Below are 27,249 nucleotides of genomic sequence, written 5' to 3'. Positions count from 1 at the left end.
TTTAGATGCCCAGGATCCATGTGCCAGCACTGCAGGACTCAGCAGGAGGAGGCCCTGGGACCCTGCAATTCCATCAGGCACTAATCCCTGAGTGTTGTGCCCATCAGCTTCGGGGAAAACTTTCAGCACACTCGAAGAATGGTGGTGACAGGTAACTGACACCGAGAAGTAGCCATGGCTACGCCGCCCCCCCCCCCCCCCCCCCCCCCCCCCCCCCGGGTTCAGAGACCCCGACTGGGAAGGAACTTCAAAGCCACAGGTCTTACTTTCTCATAAGAGAACACACGTCTACTCACTCTAGGATGGCGATGAGGCTCTCGCAGCAATCTGATACCTGACTGGGTCTCAAAGGACAGGAGGCTGAAGAAAACAGGAGACACACGCACAGGCACTCAAACGTCATTGCTACGGTCAGCCCGGCAGGGTGGCTCACCCTGCAACCCCAGCCCCTGGCAGGCTGAGCAGGAACACTGCTTAAAGCTAGCCTGGGCTACAGTGCAAAGCCCTGTCTTACCACAAAACAACCCCAAAACGCTACTGTGAGTGTTCAGAGGCCAGCAGCTTACCTGACAGCAGAGGAATCTGGATCACACGCTGCCAAGCCTTGCTGAAGTATGGAACCTGTGGAAATATGGGCACTGAGGAACCCATGTCCAGAACACTAGAAATTGTTTTATTTCTACAGCAATTTGTACAGTGTTCAGGGTAATGTAGAGATGACATCTTTCTTAAACACACACCCTGGTGAGGTGGCTCAGTGGGTACAGGTGTCTGCTGCCAAGCTAGACGACCTCAGTTTGATCCAGAGACCCAGATGGTGGAAAGTGAGACCTGACCCCCACAAGTTGTCCTCTGACGGCCACTCACACAGTGTGATACACACGCACCCACACAAAATAACTAAGTAAAATGGAATAAAAAATAAATTTAGGGCCGGGCGGTGGTGGCACATGCCTTTAATCCCAGCACTCGGGAGGCAGAGCCAGGCGGATCTCTGTGAGTTCGAGGCCAGCCTGGGCTACCAAGTGAGTTCCAGGAGAGGCGCAAAGCTACACAGAGAAACCCTGTCTCGAAAAAACAAAACAAACAAACAAACAAACAAACAAACAAACAAATAAATAAATAAATAAATAAATAAATAAATAAATTTAGGGAGCTGGAGAGATGGCTCAGCAGTTAGGAGCACTGCCTGTTCTTCCAGAGGTCATGAGTTCAATTCCCAGCAACCACATGGTGGCTCACAACCATCTATAATGAGATCTGGTTCCCTCTTCAGGCCTGCAGGCATACATGCAGGCAGAACACTGTATACATAATAAATAAATCCTTAAAAAATAAATAAATAAATAAATAAATAAATAAATAAATAAATTTATAGAAGGAAGTGGGTATGATACATGCAAATAGTATGCTTTTTCACATATGGGACTCAGGCAAAGACTATGGAATCTGCAGGGTGGTGGTGTCCTAGAACTAACACTCACAGAAATCAAGGGTCTGCTATATTTGCATATATTACTTGGTAATAAAAGAAATGAAGAATGAAAATGCTACAATGTAGTGTTTAGCTATAGGAGAGAAGCCAGACATGGATGATCACATATTGTGTGAGCCATGTGATGTGAAATGTCTAAAACAAACAAATCCATACAGGGGTCAGGAGTCACTAGGGGTTGGATGAAGGGAAGGATGGCTATCAGATATGGGGCTCTTTTTCTTTTTTTGGCAGTACTGGGGCCTAAACCTAGGGCCTCATGTATGCTACCCCAAGCTACAGTCCCAGCTCTGAGGTTTCTTTCTGAAGTGGGGAAAACATCCTAGTATTAGCTAATAGTGATGGCTGTTCAACTCCGTAAATACAGTAAAAGCCACTTAATGATATGCCTTTGAAAAGGGTGAATTTTACCGTAATAAACCAAGATAGATCTATGTGTCCTGAGACTGAACAATCTCCTGTTATACGGAAACACCACCTTAAGGGCTAGAGTGACAACTCAGTGGTTAAGGGTTTTGGCTGCTCACACAGATGAAAGAACCTCAGTTCCCAGCATCCATGTCAGGTGGCTCACAACTGCCTGTAACTCCAGTTTCTGGCCTCCTCAGGCACTTTACTCATGCACGCGCGCGCGCGCGGGTACACACACATACACACACACACACACACACACACACACACACACACACACACACACACAATTAAAGAAAAATAGCACTTTAAAACATGCCTGCATTTATGTCTGTACACATATGCACACAGACACCAGTATGCTTTTATAACAGCAAAGTACTTCCAGAAGGATTAGTAAAGGAGAATTTTATTGTTTTTGTTTTTTTGAGACAGGGTTTCCCTGTGTAACAGCCTTGGCTGACCTGGAACTCATTACATAGACCAGGCTGGCCTTGAACTCATAGAGATCCATCTGCCTCTGCCTCCCAAGTGCTGGGCTTAAAGGCATGTTCCACCACATCTCACTCAGTACAGGAGAGTTTTAATGTTTTCCTTAGTATATTCTACAATTCTAATGAACTAAGAATAAATTACCTACTTATTTTTAAAACCTTTAAAAAAATTATGATTTTCGGTCAGCCCTCTTGGCTTCTCGTGATCCTGAATACTGGATGGCAGACTGAGTCAGAGTTCTCCAGAGAACCACGCTGGACTGAACCTCACCTCTCCCAGATCCTGTAACCAATCCCTTTACTGGCTGTAAGTTACCCCAAAATAAACCTCCTTTTAACTATCAGAAAAAAAAATTATGATTTTATTTATTGTGAGCAAGTGATGCACCACAGTCGGAGGACAACTACCATGTGGGACCCAGGATTCGAACTCCAGTTGTCAGGCTTGCTGGCAAGTGCCTTTACCACTGAGCCGTCTCTCACTGGCCCCTAAATGATCTACTTCTGTACAAGGATTACGTAGGCGCACAACTCAGGAGACTGAAGAAGAGAGAACAGATAAAGGCTCCAACCTGAAAGATCTTCAAGGTCTACGAGGGGGCAGTCCAATGTGTAATCAAAATAAATCATTCTGTGACAAAGGCTAGAGTAGTCCCAAATGACTCCTGAAGCCAGGGAACCCAGGCGAAATGCCAGCTGAGGATGCTGGGACACTGTCCGCTGACCCGTTCTGCTCCTCACTAAGAAGCTGATGGCTCAGCCCAGGTGCCCAGAAAACGCAGAGCACAGGGACTGAACTTAATGAAATGTACCTTCAAGGAGACGCACATACCTGCCACAGTGAATGGACGCTAGAAATGGAGGATAAGACTTTCCTTAGGTAGGGAATCTGTAACAGGAAAGAAAATTTAAGATGTGAAGGATTACCAACATGCTAAATTCCCACACCTCAACACGCAATATTGGACTTTTTTTTAAAGCTGCGTTTGAGATAGGCCTCACTCCACAGCCCAGGCTGGCCTTCAGTTCTTGGGGACACAGCAGTGCTGGGGTTGCAGGGCACCACCACATCTTGCAATAGTGCACATCCCCCTCTTTTTCTTTTGGAGACAGGGTCACACGTAGCACTGGATGGCTTCAAACTAGATATGCAAAGGAACATGACTTCCCATCTCTGATTCTCCTGCCTCTACCGCCTGAGTGCGGGGACTGCAGACAGGCACCATTTTGGGTTTCTTGCAACGCTAGGTATGAGATCCAGGACTTTCCTGCTGCTTGTCAAGCAGTCACCTGAGCCGTGTTCCCAGCCCCTCAAGGTCATTTCGAGTGTGCTTGCAGCATGTGTCAGTAACTGGTGCTGATTCAACACGTATTGGGGATGTCGCGCGTCAGGAAGCCCCAAGTCTTACTTACCATGTTGAAGCCAAGAAGCTTCTGCAAGAGCCCGTTCCAAAGCTGCAGGTCATAGATTCTGTATTCTAAGCAAAGCTCTGTCACCAATCGTACTGCCTAAAAGTCAGAACACCAAACAAGAAAACAACAAAGTAACACTGCTTTAAGACACCAGTGAGCCAGTCCAACAGCCTTTTGAAAAGGTAGAGTACCTTCATAAAACACATGGACATAACCCACAAATGTCTAATGCCCAGTCTCAGTGAAGGACTCCATTTCCTATCTATGAAAAAGAGAGGTTCTTCTCTTTCCTGTTTCTAACTAAGAACAGCCCACCTCCTGGCCTCAATCCTGTCCCAGCTCCAACTGCATCAGTGACTAGTTCCCCAAAGGTGACTAGGCGGGAGAGAATGGCACCCCTCCCTATAGGGTGGGCCTTGGAAGGAGGCACAAGTGATCTTCTTGTTTACAGCATGACTAGCCCACGTACACTAAGAAGGGTGGAGAGGGCCTTCCAAATTGCCCTCTCATTCCATACGGCAGGCCCAGACACAGGAAAGGTCTGGGGCACTGGACCTACTGGGGGCAAAGGGCTCTGGTCAGCTGAGGGGTGGCAGGTGACTGTACGGAAAAGGCGTGCCTTGCTTGGCCATGCTCGCTGACCACGTACGTACCATAGGTTCATGGCTGTGGTTCTTCCACAGGCCCTTAATCATCCCTTCTTTGGGACTGTTGCAAAATAACTCATATGTGATGGGAATATTCAATGTCTCAAATGAAGCCAGGAAGGTTATACACTTCAGATAGGATCTGAAAAACAGATGTGTTTGTAAGGACCATTCTTATGGTTCACATTTATGTCTAAAACCAAGGCTACCGCAGGGGACAGGTGCTGTGGGATGTTCTGTATGGCAAATGTGTTGCTCTGATTGGTCAATAAATAAATCACTGATTGGCCAGTGGCCAGGCAGGAAGTATAGGCGGGACAAGGAGGAGAATGAAGCTGGGAAGTGGAAGGCTGAATCAGAGAGACACTGCCAGCCGCCATGATGAGAAACAGCATGTGAAGATGCCGGTAAGCCACGAGCCACGTGGCAAGGTATAGATTTATAGAAATGGATTAATTTAAGCTGTAAGAACAGTTAGCAAGAAGTCTGCCACGGCCATACAGTTTGTAACCAATATAAGTCTCTGTGTTTACTTGGTCGGGTCTGAGCTGCTGTGGGACTGGTGGGTGACAGATTTGTCCTGACTGTGGGCCAGGCAGGAAAACTCTAGCTACAGACAGGAGGCAATCTTGTTTCGTGTCCATTTAGGCCTCCAGATACCTTCACAGCATATGGCATAGATAGAAATCCATTTAACAAGAAAACATTAGTCTCTGAATGTTGCTAAGAAACGATGGAGACAAGAAGTTCCCTTAGGCCCGTTTCCCCTTTGCTGAAAGGTCAAGAATCAAGGTAATGGGATGGCATTTACACAGCAGCTAGGAGACAGCCATTCATTCCACCAAAGGCTCAGAAGTTATGGCTGAGAAATAAGTAGAAAAAATAAAATCTGTTTGCTTCTTTCTGATACAGTACATCAAGTTCTACTCACTTCATTTCTTCAGTGGACTTTTTGAAGAGAGATTCTATCATTTCCTTGTCAGCCAAATAAAAGAGACACTGAAGAGCTCGTGCTTTGTGGGCGAAGGTTAACTGGCGCATGCCCAGTGTCTGCAAGACCGAGAGGTTTGGAAAGTCAAGCTGCACACCTGCAGCCGAGGTCAGGCAATGGCTTCAGCTTAGGCAGCAAGAACATCCCTTCCCCTGGATATTTTTCCACTTCTCTTGAACTCAATTATCTCCACTTTAACCAGTGCAGAGTAGAGAACAGAGCACTTCAACATGACCCCTGGAGAGAACTCCTGAGACTCTTTCAGGAGGCAAAGGGCCAAAATATTAAAAGGGCTCTTTGTTTTCTGCCTTTTACAAGATGTTGGTATTTGTCCTTCTGGTGCTAACGAAGCAGTGGGTAAGATGTCATGCAGAATGAAGACAGTGACACCCCCAGCTGCTCACAACCACTGCCAGCACGGAAAACCAAAGAGGACTTCCCTTGAAATGATGGAAGCCTGATTGTGCTGTTATTTGCTCTGTAGAACAGGCTGGCCTCGAACTCTGTGATCTGCCCCTGCCTCCCAAGTGCTGGGATTAAAGGTGTGTGCCACCACCACCCAGCCCTTGAAATGTTTTTGATGAAACAATAAAAACTAATTTTCTTAATCAGTCAACTCTTATATTTATGCATCAATGAATGCACCTCTGAATACACATTAACACCAATTAATGATGGCGCATTCGTTAGTATTCTTCTTGGCAGAAAGGGCATCAGGAAGAAAGCATCCCTGCTGAGCCTGAGCTAACTGGCCCATGCACACCGGCCATACTTGAAGAACAACTAGAGGACAGACTCCCTTGTAGAGCTGACATGAGCTGACATCCGGGACCACAGATTTCCCTCCTGTCCCTCTCAGGACCATGTGCCGTGGTCCTCACCCTCCCTCTGCCTACTCTAGCTGCCTCACAAGATATTGTTAGCTGGGTACAGTAGCTCATACTTGCTATTTCAGCACTAAGGAGACTGAGGCAGGAGGTTTGCCAGGAGTTTGAGATCAGTCTAGGCTACACAGTCTAAGCCAGACTGTATCTCAAAAAACAAAACAAAACACAACAATAACAAAAACAAAATAAAAAACAAAACTTTCTCCCACTGCCCATCACCAAACTACCAACAAAACTGCTATATTAAAAATCATGAAGACTAAAGAGTTTGTGTGTCCCCTCAGGGAGACTGAAGTTTAGCATGGGGAGAGGCTAGTGGGTGATCAGAGGCAGAGCAGGTCATACGGGGCATGGAGACAAGTGAAGCTTCTTCCCAGGGCCAGTTTGTACAGTGTCCTGGTATCAGGAATGCTGGCTGATCAGGGAGTTAGTATCCATGAACAAAGTGCACCTCTGGGAGCTACCAACAGGTGCATCATGCGGCCTGCTAAGCAGATGCTGCATTCACGGTACTAAATGGAGTGTGGTATGTGCAGTGATCCCTGCTTATCAAATAACATCACTATCTGGATTGTGTTTACGAAACCAAGTGTGAAAAAATACACAGGGGGAAAACGTCAAGCCGAGATGCCCACATGTTCTGATTGAGTTTCTAGAGCTTACACTTGTGGCTGAGGTGGCAAATACAAACAGCATTCTTGAACTATAATCAATCGGACGAGACTGCAGGAGATACACGACTCTGGGGGGAAAAAAGAGAGACATTTTTAAACTTAGAGATACAATACAACAGAGCTGTGCTTCTGTCTGAAGTAAATGGCAACATCCTAAATATCAGCCAGAAGGACATGGGCCAATGGCATTTTTGTTTTCCCTTTCAAAGGTGTTTAAACCTTATTATTATTATTATTATTTTTTTTTTTTTTGGTTTTTCGAGACAGGGTTTCTCTGTGTAGCTTTGCGCCTTTTCCTGGAACTCACTTGGTAGCCCAGGCTGGCCTCGAACTCACAGAGATCCTCCTGGCTCTGCCTCCCGAGTGCTGGGATTAAAGGCGTGCACCACCACCGCCCGGCAAACTTTATTATTTTAAACTTTTGTTTACTTCTTTTGTGTGTGTGAGTGCTTTACTTGCATGTGTGTCTGTGCACCATGTGTGTGCCTGGTGCCTGCAGAGGCCAGAAGAGGGGATCAGATCCCCTGGAATTGGAGGTACAGCCGGTTGTGAGCTGCCATGTGGGTGCTGGGAAGAAACCCAACCAGTGCTCTTAATCAATGAGTCATGCCTCTAGTCTGGATGGTTCGCTTTTTCTTGAGTTCCTTCACAGCTAAAGAAGACAATGTCTGGAAGAAAGGCGGCATTCAGAGATCTCTGTAACACGGCCCGCCAGCCCACCAGCCCTGGAGAACTACTGTTGAGACTCTGACACTACAGCCTGAGGCACAGGGAGCGGCACACGCGGGAGACTGTGTTCACGGGACCCAGGAGGACCTGGTAAGTGATACAATTTCGACTCTAGCTCCAGGGCTGCCAGGCCTCTCCTAGGAAGGTCCAGAGGGGTTAGACAGGCTGGAGGAAAAGGAGCTCTCAGGTGGAAAAGACATTTGCAGATACGCTTTGGGGATTCCTTCTGTTATGGTTTGAATTGCTTCTAAGGCTTTCCGCATAACTGGTGCATTAGACAGGTCAGGAGCTGTATCTGAGTTGGACAAAGGCACACATACCCTTAAAAGACTAAGCAAGAAGCCAGGCGTGGCACACGCCTTCAATCCCAGCACTCAGGAGGCAGAGGCAGGCGGATCTCTGTTGAGTTTGAGGCCAGCCTGGTCTACAGAGTAAGTTCTAGGACAGCCGGAGCCACACAGAGAAACCCTGTCTTTGGGGTGTGGAGGCTAAGCGAGAGACAGCCAGGCCCGGAACTGCACACCTGTCATCTCAGCACTTGGGAGGCTGAGGCAGGAAGATTCCAAGTTTAGGATCAGTGTAACTGCCCACACAGTTAGATCCGGACTAAAAAAATATGTAAAAGTAATAACGCCCCCTCCCAAACTGCTACTGAGGTAGGTTCAGAAGGAAGGAGCCAGAGAGTTGGTAGGTGACTGGCTCTGCTCAAAACTAGGAACAATTATCTTTTTGTCTGGGTTTTGCAAGTCTACCTTCACTATTTGATTTTTGGAGAGGAGGCAGCCATGGGGCCTCGCAGGACTCTTAGCTACTTGTGGTCTAGGGCAGGAATGGCACAGAGCTGGCAGCTTACTGCCACACCCTCTTCCCATGCTGGGGCCAAGCATCAATAATAGGCTACCACATTCCTTCTGATACAAGTCTCGTCTTCTCAACAGAACAAGCGGTGAGCACATTTGACGAAAGTACACAACTCCTAAGATCTTGGTCACAGACGAAGGAATCTGTCTTGTATCTGAGCCATGACATGTTCTAGAACACAAGTGTTCACAGGGCCCTGGGGCCAAGGTGCTATCTGAGAGAAAAGTTTCCTTTGCTTGGGACATTCTCTGTTACAGAAGTCCTAGAACATTCACAGGCGGTTCAAATCCTCAGTCTCAGCTATTGACTCCCTCCCAGCCTGTGGAGACTCTGCCATAGAAATGGATGGATGGTTCTTCTCTGAGACTCTGACCCAAGTCACATCAAGAAGTCGTTTCAAATCTAACTTCTAAATCTGTTTCCTAATAAGATCCCTACTGGGTGTCAAGGGGGAGGCCACAGTGAAGGAAAGCATACCTGTGCAGCACTTCATCCTCTTCAAGTTCAAAGAACTCTGACGCTTTCTTTAAAAACAGAGAAGAATGAAAGTTAAGACTGTAGATTGTGGATACACAAACTTTCCTCTTAGTGCAATATACATGACAAAAAACCCAAGGTACAAAACTATGTTTATAGGGCTGGAGAGCTAAGAGTGCACTTGTTGCTCTTGCAGAAGGCCCGGGTTCGATTCCCAGCACCCACATGGTGGCTCACAATTGTCTGTAACTCCAGTTCCAGGGCACCTGACACCTTCTTCTGACCTTAGCAGGCATCAGGCATGCATATGGTGCATGGACATGCATGCAAGCAAAACACTCATACACACAAAATCATAAAATGATTAACGAAAACCAAAACTACATTTATGTGGAGGAAATACTGTGATTGCCTAATGATGACTTTTGCTTAAATGAAGGTTCCATGCTCATCATTCACACAATAAATATATTCTGGGTACTTTTTAGGTGAAAGTCTAATTCTGAGCACACACATGGCCTTAAGTGCACAAACATTTGGGTCCTTGTGGAGGTGACATTTGTTGGATAAATTTTAAAAGGAATGGAGCCAGGCATGGTAAAGTATGTCTTTAGTCCTAACACTGAGGAACAGAGGCAGGGGAATCTCTGTGAGTTCAGGGAAAGACTGGTCTATATTCCATGTTCAAGTTCCAGGCCTGACAGCGCTATAAAACAAACAAAAAGGGTCCCAAGATTTGTGTGGGGTTTTTGTTTTGTTTTTGAAATAGAGTCTCACTACGTAGCTGAGGCTGGCTCCTCCCATGCCTCATCCTCCCCAGTGCCCAGGGCCTCAGTCAGACATGCCAGCCAGTGCTGTCACTGAGCTACTCACAGAATTTAAGTGAGTCAGTCACTCACCAAATTAACATGCATTCATCAGGGCTCCCAAAGCACCGTGCTAGGTTTGAACCGTGTGAGGCATGGTTCTTAGTTGCCAGACCTTTCAGTTGACTACCTGAGCTAATGTGGAGCTTGGCACACAGAAATGCTGGGTGTAGACATGAGCTTACACTGTGTCCCGTGGAAGCAGTCACTGCTCTTGGTAGGATAGGCTAGCACTGGACTCAGGCATGCAGTGTTTACACAGTGGCATGGAGCACTGGGCTCAATCCCCAGCGCAGCACAGACCGGCTGTGGGAGCACACACCTCCAATCCCAGCACTTGGGTGGCCATCCTCAGCTACACGGTGAGCTAGAGTCCAGCCTGGGATACTGAAGACCTAATGTTAAGCATGGAGCTGGAGAGATGGCTCAGAGGTTAAGAGCACTGGCTGCTCTTCCAGAGAACCTGAGTTCAATTCCCAGCAACCACAAGGCGGCTCACAACCATCTATTATTAACTCATAGGTAAAGGCTCTTGTTGCCAAGTCTGAAGTCTGAGTTCAATCCATAGGACCCACTTGGTAAAAGGAGAGAGCTGATACCCTTGAACAATTTGGATATAATTAAAAAATAAGTGAAAATAAGAGCCAAGGGCTGGGGATGTATCTCAGCAGTAGAGCTCAGGCTTGGCACTCAATGGGTTCAGTATCCAGTAGAGAAGTAAATCAATCAGCTCAGTAAGATAAAACAAATAGAAACTGCCCAGCTACAGTAGTCTCAGCTCCTTGGGAGACTGTGGCAGAACTGTTTTCCACCGGGAGTGGGAAGTAGTTTGGGCAAAATATTAGCATGAAAAATCCACTAAATATACACTTAATTTCATATTAGTTACACCATTTTTTTACAACTACATTTCAAGAATATTATCTTCCTACCTAAGCGCAGGAATGATAGAATCTACTTATTAAGTTCTACCTGAAAATTCAGAGAAACAAGTGAAAAATGTGGATTGAGACTAATTTCTTCCACAAATGTTAGATGCTAATTATACTATTTCTAAAAAGTCAGCATCATGTGCCGCCTACTGTGTTCTGCTGAAAAGAACACATCACCTATACAGTGTGACTAAAGCGCATACGCTATGTTAAGTCACAGAAAAATGTGAGCAGAGCAAAGATGGCATTTATAAAGCAATTGGCCTGCACCCTTCCAAACTGCTAATGCGCCACACAGCTAAAGCATGTTAAAAATCATCAGTGTTGCTAAGCTAACATGTGGGGGTGGGCAGATGAGGTAAGGGGAAGAATTTGCAGAGAATTTTATGCTGTATTATCTCAAAACATTTCCCCTAATAGCTACAAAGGGAAGAACAGAATGTATTAGAGAAAGGGACAACTTAATCAAGACGTGCATCTAAATTAACATAACCTGTAAAGAGAGGACAGAACTGACTCCACAAACTTGTCCCCTGACCTCCATGTGCACATGCGCACATAAATAACACACATGAGTAAATTAATACCACCTAGAAGGGCCAAACAGATATATTCTCCCAAATATCATATACCAACATCATTTATGCAGCATTGTCTCAGTATTTAATCCGCTGGCTTTTACTTTTGAAACCGAGTCTTTAGTAGGTAGCTCTGGTTGGTCTAATTTCGCTGTGTAGACAAGGCTGGCCTTACACTTGCAATGATCTTTCCACCTTTACCTCCCAAGTGCTGAGATTTTTCTGATTTTTTTACAATTAAAACTGTAGTTGTTAAGCAAATCCCTGCTCTTAGGGAATAGGCACTTCAGTGTTAAGAGGCTAAGGGACATGGCATATGCAATATACTCTCCAATGGAGAGAAATGAATAGAAAGGACAATAGAACTAGAGGGTGAAGTACATGCAGAGAGATGTTAGAAACCAATGAATCGGGGTAAACAGTGTACAGCAGTATTTCTGCACTGTTTTTAAACGTTCCTAATTCCACTTTAAATCATTTCAGAAATAAAAAGTTAATCGCATGAATCCAAGTCAAAAAGCAGGCCTCTTCTTATATGTAAGAATGTGTGAAGTCATGAGCTGAACGTTTGAATAGCTACAGAATAACAGAAAGGAAAAACAAACCACCTCATTGAAACTCATCAGGTGACCTGTGACCTCTGAGGAGTCAGAGTCAGATGTGGTGGTGCGGCCTATAATCTCAACACTTGAGGGGGCTGAGGTGTTAGAATAACAATGCAAGGCCAGCCTGAGGTATAAAGCCGGACTGTCTAGGAGGGAGGGAGGCCAGTCTGTGTCCTCTTTGGAGAGCTGTGTCGTCTGGAACACAAACTCAGCTCCTATCTAACCACAAACTTGGGGCTGTGAGCATTCACTCACCTCACCAGGCATTGTTGAGGGGCACAACCATTTCTCCAACAACATGTCCCAAATTTTTTCCAAATTAATTTCATTGACTTCGGCTATTTCTTTAGCTGCTGTGTGAATATCTAAGACAGTCAAGACAAAAAAAGTACAAAAGTGAAAACTCAGGCTTTCGGCATGTGACAACTGGGAATCAAAACAGAGGCTCTTCCTGGACCAAAAAACACGAAGCTTTGTTCCCACCGGGATAATCTTTGCCAGACGAAGTACGAAGTCTTTCGCTTATGCTGGGATGTTCATAGAGGCTCACGATGAGATGTGCTGGCTTTCCTACTGCTCTTAAATATTCCGGAACATTCAACTTGTGGGCTATGAGCACGGCTTCGGTACCAGAGCGCCGGAACTGGAGATAAAGCTTCTTCAGCAAGGCCTGGGCTTTTTCACATGTCTCATCCTTAAAAAAATTCCAAATGGAGAGAAAGCCTTCCATCTTTAGCCTTCATGGGCCCTCCCCGCTTTATCTGCACCCTAAAGCACCCATCATGGCAACTGTGGGCTTTCTTCTCCCTTCTGGGTACTGGGATAAGGGGGGGATGAGATCGCTGCTCAGCAAGCATGGTTCAGACTGACCTGAGATGGAATGTTTTGTAGCCATCTTTCAGCCAAATACAGGCAAAATTTCAAGCTAGTCATCTTGAAGGGGCCTGGAAGAACAAAGGTCTGTGAGCAAATCTAAATCCTGAGACAACACGTTACCAAAGCAGCAAAAACTCTAAAATTATAAATGAACACCCAGTAAAAATAAAAGATGAGGGAAATGAGACAGCAAGATTCAAGACAGAAACCCAACAGCAAAGAGACCCTTCACAGCTTCCAGTCCACGCCTGGTTCCCTACGAAGTTGTCTAAGGATGTGGCGGCAGACGGCATAATACCATACACACTGCCTTTTCGAATCTTTTCAAATAGGCTCTGAATGGACCCGATGCAATAGACTTGGGCAGCTCGTGAAAATCCCTTTAGACACCGGAACAGACCAGGAGCTTCCAGCCAGCTCCAGCTGATGAGCACTGGGAACTGAAACCGATGACTGGACAGAACACCTGCCCGGCATGTACAAGACCCAGGATCGATCTCCGGCACTGCAGAAAAGGGACACAGCCAAAACCCAAACCATCAGCCGGCAATGCAAGTCCAGGAGTGGAGTGCGGCGCACCTTCTGGGACTTCCTGGGTGAGGCTGATGGCGATGGCCACGGCCCACTCCGGGTTGACTATGGACAGGAGATAGGACTCGATGGTCTTCGTGAGCTTGTCCACTTCCTTGCTCCTCAGGGCTGACGACTTGGCTTGTGCTAACTTGAGCAGCTTTGGCTTCAGGCTTTTCTCAAAAACGTGTTTGGCTGTAGACACGTAGAGAGTGTCTAGGGAGAACTTGAGAGAAGGAGAGTGACGGTGAGGGGAGGCGGTATAAGCTCCCTGGGCCAGGCTCAGGGACTGCAGACAAGAAGCTCCTTAGCAGGCCCGCCCGCCCGTTACCTTCATTAGCTTAGAAATTAAGAGCAGGGTTGGAAGCGACTCTTCACTGAGCTCTGAGGCTGAAAAGGGAAGTAGAAGGACATGACACGTGAGAAAAAAATTAGTTAGCTATTAAGTAAAATTCCTAGGAAGTTAATGAACATACAGAGAATTTTCCAGAAGTTCTGTGCTGTGCCAAATAATATGAGGTGGAAAGGCAGTCTAGTCTGGGCAGCTGGCGGCAGAGTTATCACGTGCTCCAGCATATACTGGTATTCGAGGTCCACTGGGGGCGAGATTCTTCTGTATGACTTCAAGTGTCTCAGAAGATTCAGAGCCTGTGTGGAAACGAGCAAGAGGCCTGTGAGGGTCACCCTGTCCTGGATCATCTGCACCACGTGCACTTGTCAGTGGCCCCTGCCACCGTGCCTGCGAACCTGACCTCCACAAGCACGTTGTGGCACATGTACGTGCCTGATACACACACGCTATGACAACCAAGTCCATGTCTAGTTTTCCCTGTATGGCTGGCTCCTAAAGCATGCTATATGAACACTAGAGACATCACATTCAGAGGAACAGAGGAGGGTACCATCTGGCTCACAGAGGAAGACTTGGGCAGTTCCAGAGAAACTCTTCAAATAGTTTGGGACAGAAATCAAAAAAACACTGAAGTTAGAAATTTTCATTTTTAATTCCTCAACTTATTTTTGAGGTGGGATCTTACTATGTTTCCCAAGCTAACTCTAAAATCTTCCACCCATATAGTAGACAGAAAGTGACCAGTAATCCCAGTACTGGGGAGGTAGGAGGTAGAGATGGAAGATCAAGAAATTCAAGGTCCAACTTGGCTACACAACCAGTTTGTAAACAGCAAGCCAGGAAGGTAGTGGCGCACGCCTTTAATCCCAGCACTCTGGAGGTAGAGGCAGATGGATCACCGAGTTCAAGACCAGCCTGGTCTACAGAGTAAGTTCCAGGACACCCAGGGCTACACAGAAGAAACTCTGTCTCAAAAAAGGAAAAAGAAAAGAGAAAAGAAAGAAAGAAAAAGCAGATTGAGCTACATGAGACCCTGTTTCAAAAAAACCCAAACCATGGGCAGGTAAGGTATCTCAGCAGTGCTTGCTGTACAAGTCTGACGACCTGAGCTGAATCCCCTAAACCCTGTAAAGGCAGAAGAGGAGCGGTGACTTCCCACTCACCCTTTAACTCTCAGGTGGTGTGCATGGTATTGGCGCGCGCACATGCACGCGCGTGTGGGAACACACACACACACACACACACACACACACACACACTAATGTTTTTAAAAATGGAAAAAGCAAAAATCATTAAATAAACAAAAATAATAAATGAATTAAAGAAAACTAAGGGGGGTTTGTCAGGAATAAGTTGGGGGAGAAGTAGTGGTGTAAATATGATCAAAATACACTGTATTCATGCATGATTTTTTTTTTCCCCCCCCCGAGATAGGGTTTTCTCTGTCTAACGGCTCTGGCTGTCCTGGTATTCACTTTGTAGATCAAGTTGGCCTCGAACTTTGCTGAATTCTTCAAGAATTAAAAATATTACATTTTTAAAAAAGAAAATTAGCTGGGCGGCGGTGGCGCACACCTTTAATCCCAGCACTCGGGAGGCAGAGCCAGGCGGATCTCTGTGAGTTCGAGGCCAGCCTGGGGTACAGAGCGAGTTCCAGGAAAGGGCCCAAAGCTACACAGAGAAACCCTGTCTCAAAAAAAAAAAAAAAACCAACAACAAAAAATTATTTAGAATTAAGTTCAGAATCTAAAGGGAGATCAAAGAACAACCCAGAAAGAACCCGGATAATATTCTTAATATTATAATAATTATAATATATAATATAATAAGCCGAAGCACAGAGATGAGTTTCAGTCTTTAACATTCTTTTATACCTGATTAATGTTCACACTGGTTATCTTTTCATTGGCTTGTTCTATAACTTTCAGTACAACTTCAATCATTTCATAATCATACGGGTCCAGCTGCACAAAAAGCAGAAATATGTCAAAACATGAGAAGATACTGTCATGCTTGCATGTGCTTTACTTGGTAATGTTCATTGGTACAAACAGCAAACATAAGCTTAGCAGGCACCGAAGCCCAGGCTGACCTTCATAGCTTAACTCTCACCTCGAAAACGACCTCTATCAGGCTAAGTAGCCACGATTAAAATGTCTTGAAGTGTAGTTTAAAAAGCTGTACAAGGCAATACTTTTTTAGTGACGGCAGATGCCTCTAGGGTACTAATACACAGAAAGAATAAACATGGTTAAGTTTTCAGTTTTTTTAAGAGTTTGAAACTGAAGTTTCATTTGTTCTACTTATGATGGAAATTAGAAAAGGAAGAAGACTCCCTTAGAAATGACCTAACACAACGTGGACCTGTGGGGTTGAGGCATTTGAGGGACTCTGCCTTAACCATCTTCCTCATGCAAGGATTAACTGAATGGTATCTGTACAGGCTTACAAAGAGACGTGTTCTCTTTGCTCCTCCTTTCTGCCCACACAGCATTTTCATGTTTTAAATGCTGACTAAAAGTACATAATTATCAAAGTGGGAAGATGGGCTATCAGATCCAGGAGCAAGCCAGTAATTTCTGGCTGATTTACAGGCAAAATGTCAAACTGAAATTTATCTTATAGTCTGATAACCTCATTTCTCCTGCTACCTACCTTCCAAGCCCCAATCAAACTACCTTTTAACTTAAAAATACCAATTTGGAGAGAATTTCATTTAAAACAAAAAAAAGAATAGGAAACCACATTCATTCAATGTAACTGTTTATAATACTGAAATGTATGGCTTAAAGTTCTACTTGTAAAAGGCTGGTCAAATGCAGTATGTCGTGTCCACCCCTCACCACCCAACCCCTGCAGTGGGGTGCTACACAGGACAGGCACTGGGCCACATACTTATCCTGCTCCAGAGAGTAGGGCCCACAGGGAAATTTCCCTTTAGAACTTATACTTTCTTTCTCTTTTGATTCTTTTTTTTTTTTTTTTAATTTTTTTATTTATTATGTATACAGAAGAGGGCGCCAGATATCATTACAGATGGTTGTGAGCCACCATGTGGTTGCTGGGAATTGAACTCAGGACCTCTGGAAGAGCAGCCAGTGCTCTTAACCTCTGAGCCATCTCTCCAGCCCTCACTTGATTCTTTGACAAAGAATGTTTGCTACTTAAAACATCTGAGTGGAGCTGGTCAGGCATTTGCTGCCAGGCCTGACCACCTGAATTCAAGCCCTGGGTCCCACATGGTAGAAACAGAGTCCTGTACAAGCCGTCCTCTGACCTCCTCACACACGCTGTGATGAGCATATCCCACAACAGATGCAAAATAAGTAAATGTAAGATGAAAACAAACAAAACCAGCCGGGCGGTGGTGGCGCACACCTTTAATCCCAGGCAGATCTCTGTGAGTTCGAGGCCAGCCTGGTCTACTAAGTGAGTTCCAGGAAAGGCGCAAAGCTACACAGAGAAACCCTGTCTCGAAAAACTAAAAAAAAAAAGAAGAGAGAGAAACAAAACCAAGAAACCAAGTATGGTGGCACACACCTGTAATCCCAACAACTGGGAAATTGAGGAAGGAGTTCAAAGTCACCCTTGGCTACACAGCAAGCTTGAACTACTTGAGACCATTTCAAAAAGCCATATATTGAGGATCTCACTAAGACTGATCCACTCCCCACTCACCTACCGTATAGAGGATCTCACTAGGACTGATCCACTCCCCACTCACCTACCTTATAGAGGATCTCACTAAGACTGATCACCAAGTCCTTCGTGCTCGTCAGTAAAGGAACCATCTCAGTGGCTTTGGTCAGGAGTTTGGAATGCTTCTCCTTTGTGGACTCGGGGCTGGCATCTCCCTGGCTCTGGTTGTTAGTATTGTGGAGCAGGGTTTCAATGAACAACTGAAGGGCTTCATCAGAGTCCAGCTGAAAGGTGCTGAAAGGAGCAGGAAGTCACAGGCTATTCGCAAATGTTTCTCAGCAAGGGTTCTGACAGACAACTCAGGTGCGCGCTCCTATCACTCAAGTCTTTTAACCTTGCGATTGTCTAGCTCATAATCAGAAAGTGTGCATCATCAAAGCTAAATACTACCGTTCTGTTTTAAAAAGGAATCTTGATCAGCAGCTGGGGCTAGAATGGAGCTTGAGGTAATCCTCCTGCCTCAGACAATAGTGGGGCCTATACCACAATGTATGGTTTAATTATTGTCTTTTCAAACCAGACAGTCTAGCTGGGCTAGGCAGTACATGCTGGTAATGCCACTGGGAGGTAGTCAACTGGATCAAGAGTTCAAGGTCGGCCGGGCGGTGGTGGCGCACGCCTTTAATCCCAGCACTCAGGAGGCAGAGCCAGGCGAATTTCTGTGAGTTCAAGGCCAGCCTGGGCTACCAAGTGAGTTCCAGGAAAGGCACAAAGCTACACAGAGAAACCCTGTCTCGAAAAACCAAAAAAAAAAAAAAAAAGAGTTCAAGGTCATCCTCGGCCATATAGTAAGTTCATAGCTAGTTTAGACTACATGAGACCCTATTTCACACAAAAAATAAGTAATAAGTTATATAATTTTAAAAAAGGCCTTAGTCAGTATAGACAAAGTAACAACTGAAACACCTCCTCAGGCCTTTAGAATGAGACAGTGATCCTTCAGTCTGCCATGCATAATAATTGAGATATGAAGCAATGCTTTAAGAACCATCACAGTCAAGTCCCCTGATATTCTAAAAACCATCTAGCTGGGCACAGTGCTGGGGTGGTTCACATCTATAATCCCTGTGTTTAAGAGGCTGAATCAGCAGGACCACAAGTTGGAGGCCAGCTCGAGTGACATAAAGAGTTGCAGGCCAGCCTGGACCACAAAACCAAAATCAAATGCAAAATCTTAAAAGCCATCTGACTTAGTTCACGAGGATCGCCTCAGGCAAAGAGTTACTATCAATACAAACGATCAAGGCCTCTGCTGAATGACTGAAACAAACTTAATATTGTCACGGCTACTTAAACTGCAGGAAAGGGAGCAGTTAGAAAGCAGTACTCAGAAGTCTACCAGGGTTCAACTCTGTCAAGCATGGCAGACACACCCTACCAGCGTTTGAAGTTCTCAAAACTGAAGACTGGACAGTTTCATTCCCATGCTCTGAATCAGTGCTACTCAGAGCTCTGAGCAGCTTCTAGTCCTTAACTGCAGCCTCAGCATGGAGAGAGTCAGGGTCATTACTCTTGTCCCCAAGGGGAGGAGGGACCGACTAGATGCTTGGCTGCTGAAAGAATACTGCAGGCAGATGTTATCAGTATCTTAGGCACTGGGGATGGACCGGGGTGTGGTGCAGTCAATGCGCTTGAGGAGATGAATTTGATCCCTACCACCCAAACAAAAGCAAAAAGACTTGGATCTCAGCCAGCATAATGATATGCACCTATGATCCTAGCACCTGGAGATGAAGGCAAGATGATCAGGAGTTCAAGACCAGCCTGAGCTACATAGCAAATTTGAAGCTTTTGTGGGTTACATGGGATCCTAACTCAAAAATAAACAAAAATAAACCCCCCAGAATCCGCTTATCTACTGCAAGTCAGAAAGGGGTGAGAGCCTTTACTCTTTGAGAGACAGTCACTTATCATTTGGCTGACCACGACCATCACACAGTCCCCTCGGTCCCGAGCCTTCCCTTCCCCTTCCTTGTCTCCTTACTTTGTCCAGTGTGTCCATGTTGTGTGTCACTACGAGCCACAGAACTATGAAGGAGGGATTCAGCTAACTATGGCAAAGCTATTACCTGGAAGAGCCAAGTTTTTTCTAGAGGAAGTCAAGGTTCAAGGAGCACTGGTGCTATTTTGACTGTATCAGCTGTTTTCTGCTGTGAATCTCATGTGTGCTACCATAGCTTCCCCAACTGATTCTTTTCCTAAGAACTAACAGTGTGGATTGAGTTTCTCCCAATACAATCAAGGTAGGTAGATTCATTTGATACCCTCAGATTAGTATCCCGGCCACGTGTGGCATCTGTCCCAGGACTATGGGAGAAATCTCCTCAGGGCAGGCACCTGAGGGGAATTCGACACAAGCTGGCTACGCCAACAGCACAGATGCATTAACATTTAAAGATTACCTGCAATATTCCAGAATGAGGTTTGTGTCCATATCTATGTTATTAACAAGAGCTTTAAGGAGGTCTTTCTTGGTGAGGAAATTTTGTCTGAAAGCACGCTGAAAAGAAATCTAGAAACAAAGAATACAAAATGAAAAAACCGAAACAAACAAAAAACCTGACCTTCTAAACTGAAAAGTATCAGAAATAGAGCAATAGAGCAACATTACAACACTACAACACACCTTTCTACTTTACTATTATTTTTATAAAGAAACATTTTTTACAGCTCCTCCAAATTATATTTTTAAATTTATTTACCTATTTAGTGTGTGCATGCATGCCTCTGTGTGTGTGTGTGTGTGTGTGTGTGTGTGTGTGTGTGTGTGTGTGCGTGCCTGCCGCAGCCAGTGTACGAAGGTCAGAGGATAACTTGTGGGAGTCAGTTCTCTCTTACAGTGCAGGTTCTAGGGATGAAACTCAGGTCCTTTGGCTTGGTGGCAAGCATCTTTTACCACCGAGCCATCTGGCTGGTCCTAAATTTTTTTTTTCGTGCTGTTCAATCCAACTATCGCTGTGAAACCTGAGGAATCTTTCTATCATAACCTCTTGCTGCTTCGTCAGGGAAGCCTGATTGTTAGTGGTGGTGGAACCGGTCCCACCACTGCATAGGAGTCAAGTTTCAAAACACACAGCATTTTGGCAATGGTCACTTTCCTGATAAACAATCTATTTGCAAATAAAATGTTTTATGTCTCGTTCTGTAACCCAAACTGGCCTCAAACTCACCATCCTCCTGCTTCGGCTTCCCAAGTACTGGGGTGACAGGTATGTATAACTATTACTCCTTAATATTATATTTAGACAAGAAGGAACAGTAACATGCATTTGTAATCCCTACTACTCGGGAGGCTGAACAGGAGGATCTGTTTAAACCAAGTCTAAGACTTGAGCAGCATAGCAAAATCCTATCTCCAAGAGAAAACAACACAAACTAGTAACTAAACAACAGACGGTATAGGCTATGAGTTAAATCTGAAAGAGCATAAATGTCGGTGGGTACTAGACACAGACCTACACACGAGACACCGAAGCAGGTGAAAAGTGTTGGGCTCCTTCAAACACTAGTAAAATAACTATCAAAAAGAAATAACACAAAAGACCCTTCTTTCTTTCCTTTTTTGGTTTTTCGAGACAGGGTTTCTCTGTGTAGTTTTGGTGCCTGTCCTGGATCTCACACCGTAGACCAGGCCGGCCTTGAACTCACAGAGATCCACCAGACTCTGCCTCCCGAGTGCTGGGATTAAAGGTGTGCGCCACCACTGCCCGGCTCCCTTATTTCTTTATATACCCCAAAGTAACGGTTGACAAGATCTCTGTCTTATATTCTCAGACTAGATAATTCTCAAGACAGATTAAATATCAAAGTGCTATGAATACTCACACCAAGTTTACCAAGACGAATACCCCATTGAGCATCAATACTGATTTCATGGAACCGAAGTTCTGTTTCAATATCCTGATAGAGATTTGCCAGCTTAGAGCCCACCAAAGATAATGCCTAAAAAGTAAAAACAAGATCAAACAGTATTAGTTCTAATTAGATGAAACTCAGAAAGGAGGGAAAAAAATCAAAGCCAGGTGTAGCAGGGTCTGTGTGATCTCAGCCCTGGAGAGGACTCCCAACCCTGGGGAGGACTGCCGAGAGCTTAAGGGCAGCCTGGGCTGGAGAGCATCAGGCAGCCAAGCTGCACACAAGACCCTGTTTGAGAACAGAAAACTCATAACCTTGGGCTGAGGACATGGCCCAGTGCTAAAGCATGGAGTAACGTGTGTGCAGGCCTGCATTCAATCCTGAGTCCCCACCCTCCCTAAACCTTATAAACCTTTTTGTGACAAGAGTGTAAATTGCTACATATTGGTTTATATGGTCACTACTTCTTTTTTAAAGATTATCTTCTTGATTTTAAAGATTATTTTAAACTATGTGTCTCTATGTATGTGCACCTGTGCACAGGTGCTCAAGGATGCTGTAGGCATCAGATTCCCCTGGAGCTGGTGTTACAGGGGGTTGTGAGTTGCTCAATGTGGATACTGGAAACCAAATTCCAGTCCTCTGCAAGAGCAGTATGCACGCTTGACCCCTGAGCCATCTCTTCAACCTCTGTTTTCATTTATATGTGTGTATGTCTATGTGAGTGTATGCCACAAGTGTGTAGGTGCCTGCAGAAGCCAGAAAAGGGTGTCAGATCTCCTGGAGTTAGAGTTAAGGCAGCCATGAACGGCCTGGCATTGGGGCTGGGAACTGAACTTGAGTCCTCTGAAAAAGCAGCAACTGCTCTTAACTGCTGAGTCCTCTCTCCAGCAACACCCCCACACATACCATACATGGACTTTTTTTGAGACAGTCTCAGGTAGCCGAAACTAGCCTCAAGTTTACTATGTACCTGTGGACTCTGAACTTCTGATCCTCTTATCTCTACTTCCCAAGTGCTGCGATCAGAGGCATGCACCCACACTTTGTTATGCAATGCTGGGGATTCACACCCAAGCCTCCCACATGCTAGACCAGCACTCTACCAGCTGAGGTACATGTCTTGCCCTCACTCATTACTTTTACATAGCACCTGGAGAATTCAGCTTTTTGCATGATACTGTAAATTTAATCTAGTTTTCCTACACAATAAAAGGACAATTTTAGGCCAACCTGGGCTACCCACAAAATTTCCAAATAAAAACAACTGAAACAAACCAAGCAATCAGAACAACTCCAAGGTAAGTTATGTAGGCTCTAAACTCATCCTACAGAAAAGCCTTGCTCTGGGGTCCAGGGTTTCAGGGAAAAGGGGTGAAGTTCTAAGGCTGCACAGAGATTTGTGTGTGGAGCCAGAGGAGAACCCCAGCTATCATTCTTCTGTGTGTGGAGCCAGAGGAGAACCCCAGCTATCATTCTTCTGTGTGTGGAGCCAGAGGACAAGCCCGGCTATCATTCTTCAAATACCACCGGCCTTTTTCTCGAGACAGTTCTCTCACCAACCTAGAACTTGCCAAGTGAGCTAGCTGGCCAGCAAGCTCCAAGGACCCCCAGCACTGGGATCACAAGTGCCCACCATCACACTTGTTTGGGTTTTAAAATGTGTGCTGAGGACCGAACTCAGATCCTCGTACTTGTGCAGCAAGCTTCGCCAACAGCTGTTTTCCCAGACCCTATGAATTTATTTATTTATTGTATTTTATGTGTGGGAGTGTTTTGCCTGCATATGTCTGTGCCATATATATGCTGTGCCCAAGGTGCTTAGAGTCCGAGACTGACGTTACAGACAGCTGTGAGCCGCCATGAGGATGCTGGGAACATAGTATCCAGGTTCACTGGAAGAGCAGACAGTGCTCTGAACTGCTCAGCCATCTCTCCAGCCCCCATTTTTCTTTGAGCTCTTTGTGCCTCTGCTTTCCACAAATACTGGAATCAAAGGCGTGTACCACCATGCTTGACCACACATAGAGGTTTAAATATTTTGTTTTGTTTTTCGAGACAGGATTTCTCTGTGTATCCTTGGCTATCCTGAACTTGTTCTGTAGACCAGGCTGGCCTCTAACTTAGAAATTCACTAGTCTCTGCCTCCCGAGTGCTGAGACTGAAGGCGTGTGTCACCACACCCAGCTATAGTTATTTTTTGTTGTTGGTGGTGGTTTGTTTTCGTTTTTTAAGAAATAAGAGGTATCACCAGGCAGTGGTGGTACACTCCTTTAATTCTAGCACACGGGAGGCAGAGAAAGGCAGATCTCTTAAGTTTGAGGTGATGGCACGTCTATAAATCGAGTTCTAGAACAGCCAGGGCTACACAGAGAAACCTTGTCTCAGAAAAAAAAAAAAATCAGAAAGGAGAAAGGAGGGAGGAAGGAAGGAAGGAAAAAGAGAAGGAAGGAAGGAAGGAAGGAAGGAAGGAAGGAAGGAAGGAAGGAAGAGCTATTTTAATTCTGTAAGCAATGCTTGTCACCCGAGTGTCACCAGTCAAGCAACAGTGGGTAGAGACCACATAAGACAGATCACCATTTCTGCTCAACAGTTAAGACCTGCTAGCAAAGTCCTTCACTTTGTCCCCCAAACCTTTAACCCATCAACAGAAGCAGGCTTCCATGCTCAGGGCATACCAGAATTTTGTCATAATTCTGCCATGCTTTATCGACAAGCTTCCAGAGGTTTTCAAACACATCCTTTTGAGGTAAGAGAGTGCAGTAAGCCAAGGCCAAGTCCAGGTCCACCAGGCGACAGTTAAACACCTGTGGGAAGAAAGCATCATGAACGAAGTCTCCATGAGCAAAACAGAAGGAAGGACCTTCGGGTCACTCCCCCAGTTGAGGGTTAAGCTCTCCAGAAAGAACAAGCCTGTCAGGAGCTGATTTAGAGAATCAGCTCTAAGAAGTCTGCTTAGGCACCTTTTCCAGGACTAGAAATGGAAGGAGAGCAGTCTCAGTGAGCTCTGTAAGGGCACAGAAGTCTTCCTTCTCCTACAGCTGACTTCAGTCTCTGAAATCTGCCATGAACCCTCCTTTGCCTCCTTAGTTACCGACTCCACATTTTAGCAAGCCAAGAAATCAGAAGGAACCAGAAGAGATCTACCACATCTTCCCACCAGCAAATCCACCCCACCCCCCTGATCTGACCCCAAATACAGCTGTGAGCTCTACGACAAAGCTGTGTAGTCCCTGACAGACTGCACGTACAACAGGGGTCCCATAGGGCCATGCTGCTGTTGCAGCCGTCTTAGCTCATGTAGGGATACTCCATGCAGTCTGCACTGCTTTGCCTGCACACATCCGACACCACCACTACCTATCAGACTGTCCCTTCCTTTTCCATGTCACTGGGTCCCATCGTCTCCAGCCTCCTCCTCTACGTAAGGGCTTGCTCTTGCTAGTTCTCTAACTTACAATTATTACTCTCTTTCCTCTGGCGACTCAATATTCTCTCTTCTGTCTAAAAACAAACCAAAATCAACACCTGGCTCTGGAGAACTCTATAGAGAAAGGTGCGGTGCTATTTCCACAACACCATTCTACACCTTCAAGTGCAGGCTCCCAGATCAAAGCTGGATAAAAGATGATTATGAAAGGCAACACCAGGATGTGGTCCTTTAAAAAAATTACGTTATCATTTTATATATGGGTGTTTTGTCTGCATGAGTGCATGTGCACCATATTTATGCAGCACTTGCAGAAGCCAAAATAGAGTGTCAACTCCCCTTGCGAACTGCCATATAAGTACTGGGAATCAAACCTTGGACCTCTCTGCTCTAAAGTGCTGAGCCACCTCTCTAGCCCCAAGACTTGGCCCTTTTATTTTTTTATTTATTTATTTATTTATTTTTTTGGTTTTTCAAGACAGGGTTTCTCTGTGTAGCTTTGCGCCTTTCCTGGATCTTGCGCTGTAGACCAGGCTGGCCTCGAACTCACAGAGATCCGCCTGCCTCTGCCTCCCGAGTGCTGGGATTAAAGGCGTGCACCACCACCGCCCGGCTGACTTGGCCCTTTTAAAAAAAGGTCCACACAGTCAATGTTTCAGCCTTGCAGGCACACTTCTGTGGCAACAGCTCATTGTGTCTCTAGTGGCAGGAAAGCAGCCTCAGCAGCCACAGATAATACACAAGGAGTATGGCCATGGTCTAGAAAAGCTTCATTTACAAAAGCTAACAGCTGGGAGTTTGCAGGCTGTAGTCTGCTGGTTCATAAAGTATATGAATTAATCTAGATCTTGGACCAAAATACATGATTGACAAAAGAGACAAAATTAAAATAGAATGTGGGCATTAAATTAACACAAGTTTTTATATCACTGTTAAATTTAGTGATGGAGAAATCTGCACTGCCACTAAACAAGAGAACATCTTTACCCGAAGGAGACAAACATTGGATATCTAAGGGTAAGGAGCCTTGTATGCTGGGCCGCGGTGGCGCACGCCTTTAATCCTAGCACTTGGAGACAGAGGCAGGGGAATCTCTGAGTTCGAGACCAGCCTGGTCTACAGAGTGAAGTTCTAGTACAACCAAGGCTATGGAGACAGTCTATCTCAAAAAACTTCTATTACAGATAATAGAAAAAAAGAAGAGAGCTTGCCATTAAGTAACATATCAATAAAGGGTATGCTGCAGCTCCTAGTATTATTATTAAACTTTTTCTAAAACTCTGAAAGTACCACCAAATTTGGAAGTGTGTGTACTCATGTACATGTGTTTGCATGTGAAGGCCAGAGACAACCTGAGAATATCATTCCTGAGGTGTCATACCCCGTTTTTCTATCTCAAACAGGGTCTCTCATTGGCCTTCAACTCAGTGATTCAGATAGGCTGGCCAGCCAGAGAGCCATTGCTGCTGCAAGGGGAGGGAACACGTGACACATGGTTCTTTCCTTCTGCCGTTATGTGGGTCCCAAGGCTCAAACGCAGGTTGTCACGTTTGCATGGCTATCACCTTTACCAACTGCGCTGCTCTGCCAGCGGTTCTTTGTAAAGCAATCTGACAGGGCTGGGCATGGTAGGGGACACCTAAGAGTCCAGTGCCAAGATGACGAGGCAGAAGGTTTCGGGCAGTTTGTGTATAGCTTGGGCAACACTGAGGTTAAGTCTCCTCTGGGGTCTTACTATTTAATCTGACAAATAAATAGAACCCAAGTGCCCAATACAACAATAATAATTCTTCCCCTCCAAAAGTCTCTTAGAACTTCTTAAAATTTAAGGTTTGCATATGCCTATGATGCCAACCCTCGGAGGCAGGATAATCAGGAATCATTGTCACCTTTGGTTATACATTGAATTCAATTTATTGTTTTGTTTTGTTTTATTTTTTCGAGACAGGGTTTCCTTGTGTAGCTTTTGGTGCCTGTCCTGGATCTCTGTCTGTAGACCAGGCTGGCCTTGAACTCACAGAGATCTGCCTGGCTCTGCCTCCCGAGTGCTGGGATTAAAGGCATGCGCCATCACCACCTGGCACACTGAATTCAAATTTAAGACTAGCTTATGCTACACAGGACCCTTTTTCAAAGGGGAATTTTTTATTTTATTTTTTTTAATTTTTTATTTTATGTGCATTGGTGCTTTGCCTGCGTGTATGTATGTCATGTGAAGGTGTCAGAATCCCTGGAACTGGAGTTACAGACAGTCTTGATCTGCCACGTGGGTACTGGGAATTAAAGCCAGGTCCTCTGGAAGAGCACCCAGTGCTCTTAACCGCTGAGTCATTTCTCCAGCCCAGGAAAATTGTTTTTAAGACTAATAAATTAAAATTCCTGTGAGAAAATCCTGGCATAGAAATAT

General features: G+C 45.2%; 1 protein-coding gene across 1 annotated transcript in view; it reads right to left on the bottom strand.

Annotated features, from left to right (window-relative positions):
• Window positions 1-27,249, bottom strand: part of Kntc1 (kinetochore associated 1) — a 90,356-nt gene that overhangs the window by 15,838 nt on the left and 47,269 nt on the right. Inside the window, 19 exon segments of the mRNA XM_052755408.1 lie at window positions 297-360; window positions 567-621; window positions 3,233-3,289; window positions 3,814-3,909; window positions 4,467-4,602; window positions 5,392-5,510; window positions 7,002-7,080; window positions 9,080-9,126; window positions 12,316-12,425; window positions 12,544-12,754; window positions 12,931-13,004; window positions 13,516-13,732; window positions 13,838-13,896; window positions 13,983-14,154; window positions 15,733-15,822; window positions 17,587-17,791; window positions 19,960-20,069; window positions 21,383-21,499; window positions 24,091-24,219. Of these exon segments, the coding sequence (XP_052611368.1) occupies window positions 297-360; window positions 567-621; window positions 3,233-3,289; window positions 3,814-3,909; window positions 4,467-4,602; window positions 5,392-5,510; window positions 7,002-7,080; window positions 9,080-9,126; window positions 12,316-12,425; window positions 12,544-12,754; window positions 12,931-13,004; window positions 13,516-13,732; window positions 13,838-13,896; window positions 13,983-14,154; window positions 15,733-15,822; window positions 17,587-17,791; window positions 19,960-20,069; window positions 21,383-21,499; window positions 24,091-24,219 (2,147 nt within the window).

This window comes from Peromyscus californicus, unplaced genomic scaffold (assembly GCF_007827085.1).
Source record: "Peromyscus californicus insignis strain IS unplaced genomic scaffold, ASM782708v3 Scaffold_2__1_contigs__length_46816999, whole genome shotgun sequence".
Taxonomy (NCBI): domain Eukaryota; kingdom Metazoa; phylum Chordata; class Mammalia; order Rodentia; family Cricetidae; genus Peromyscus; species Peromyscus californicus.
This window is presented reverse-complemented; position numbering and strand designations above follow the sequence as displayed.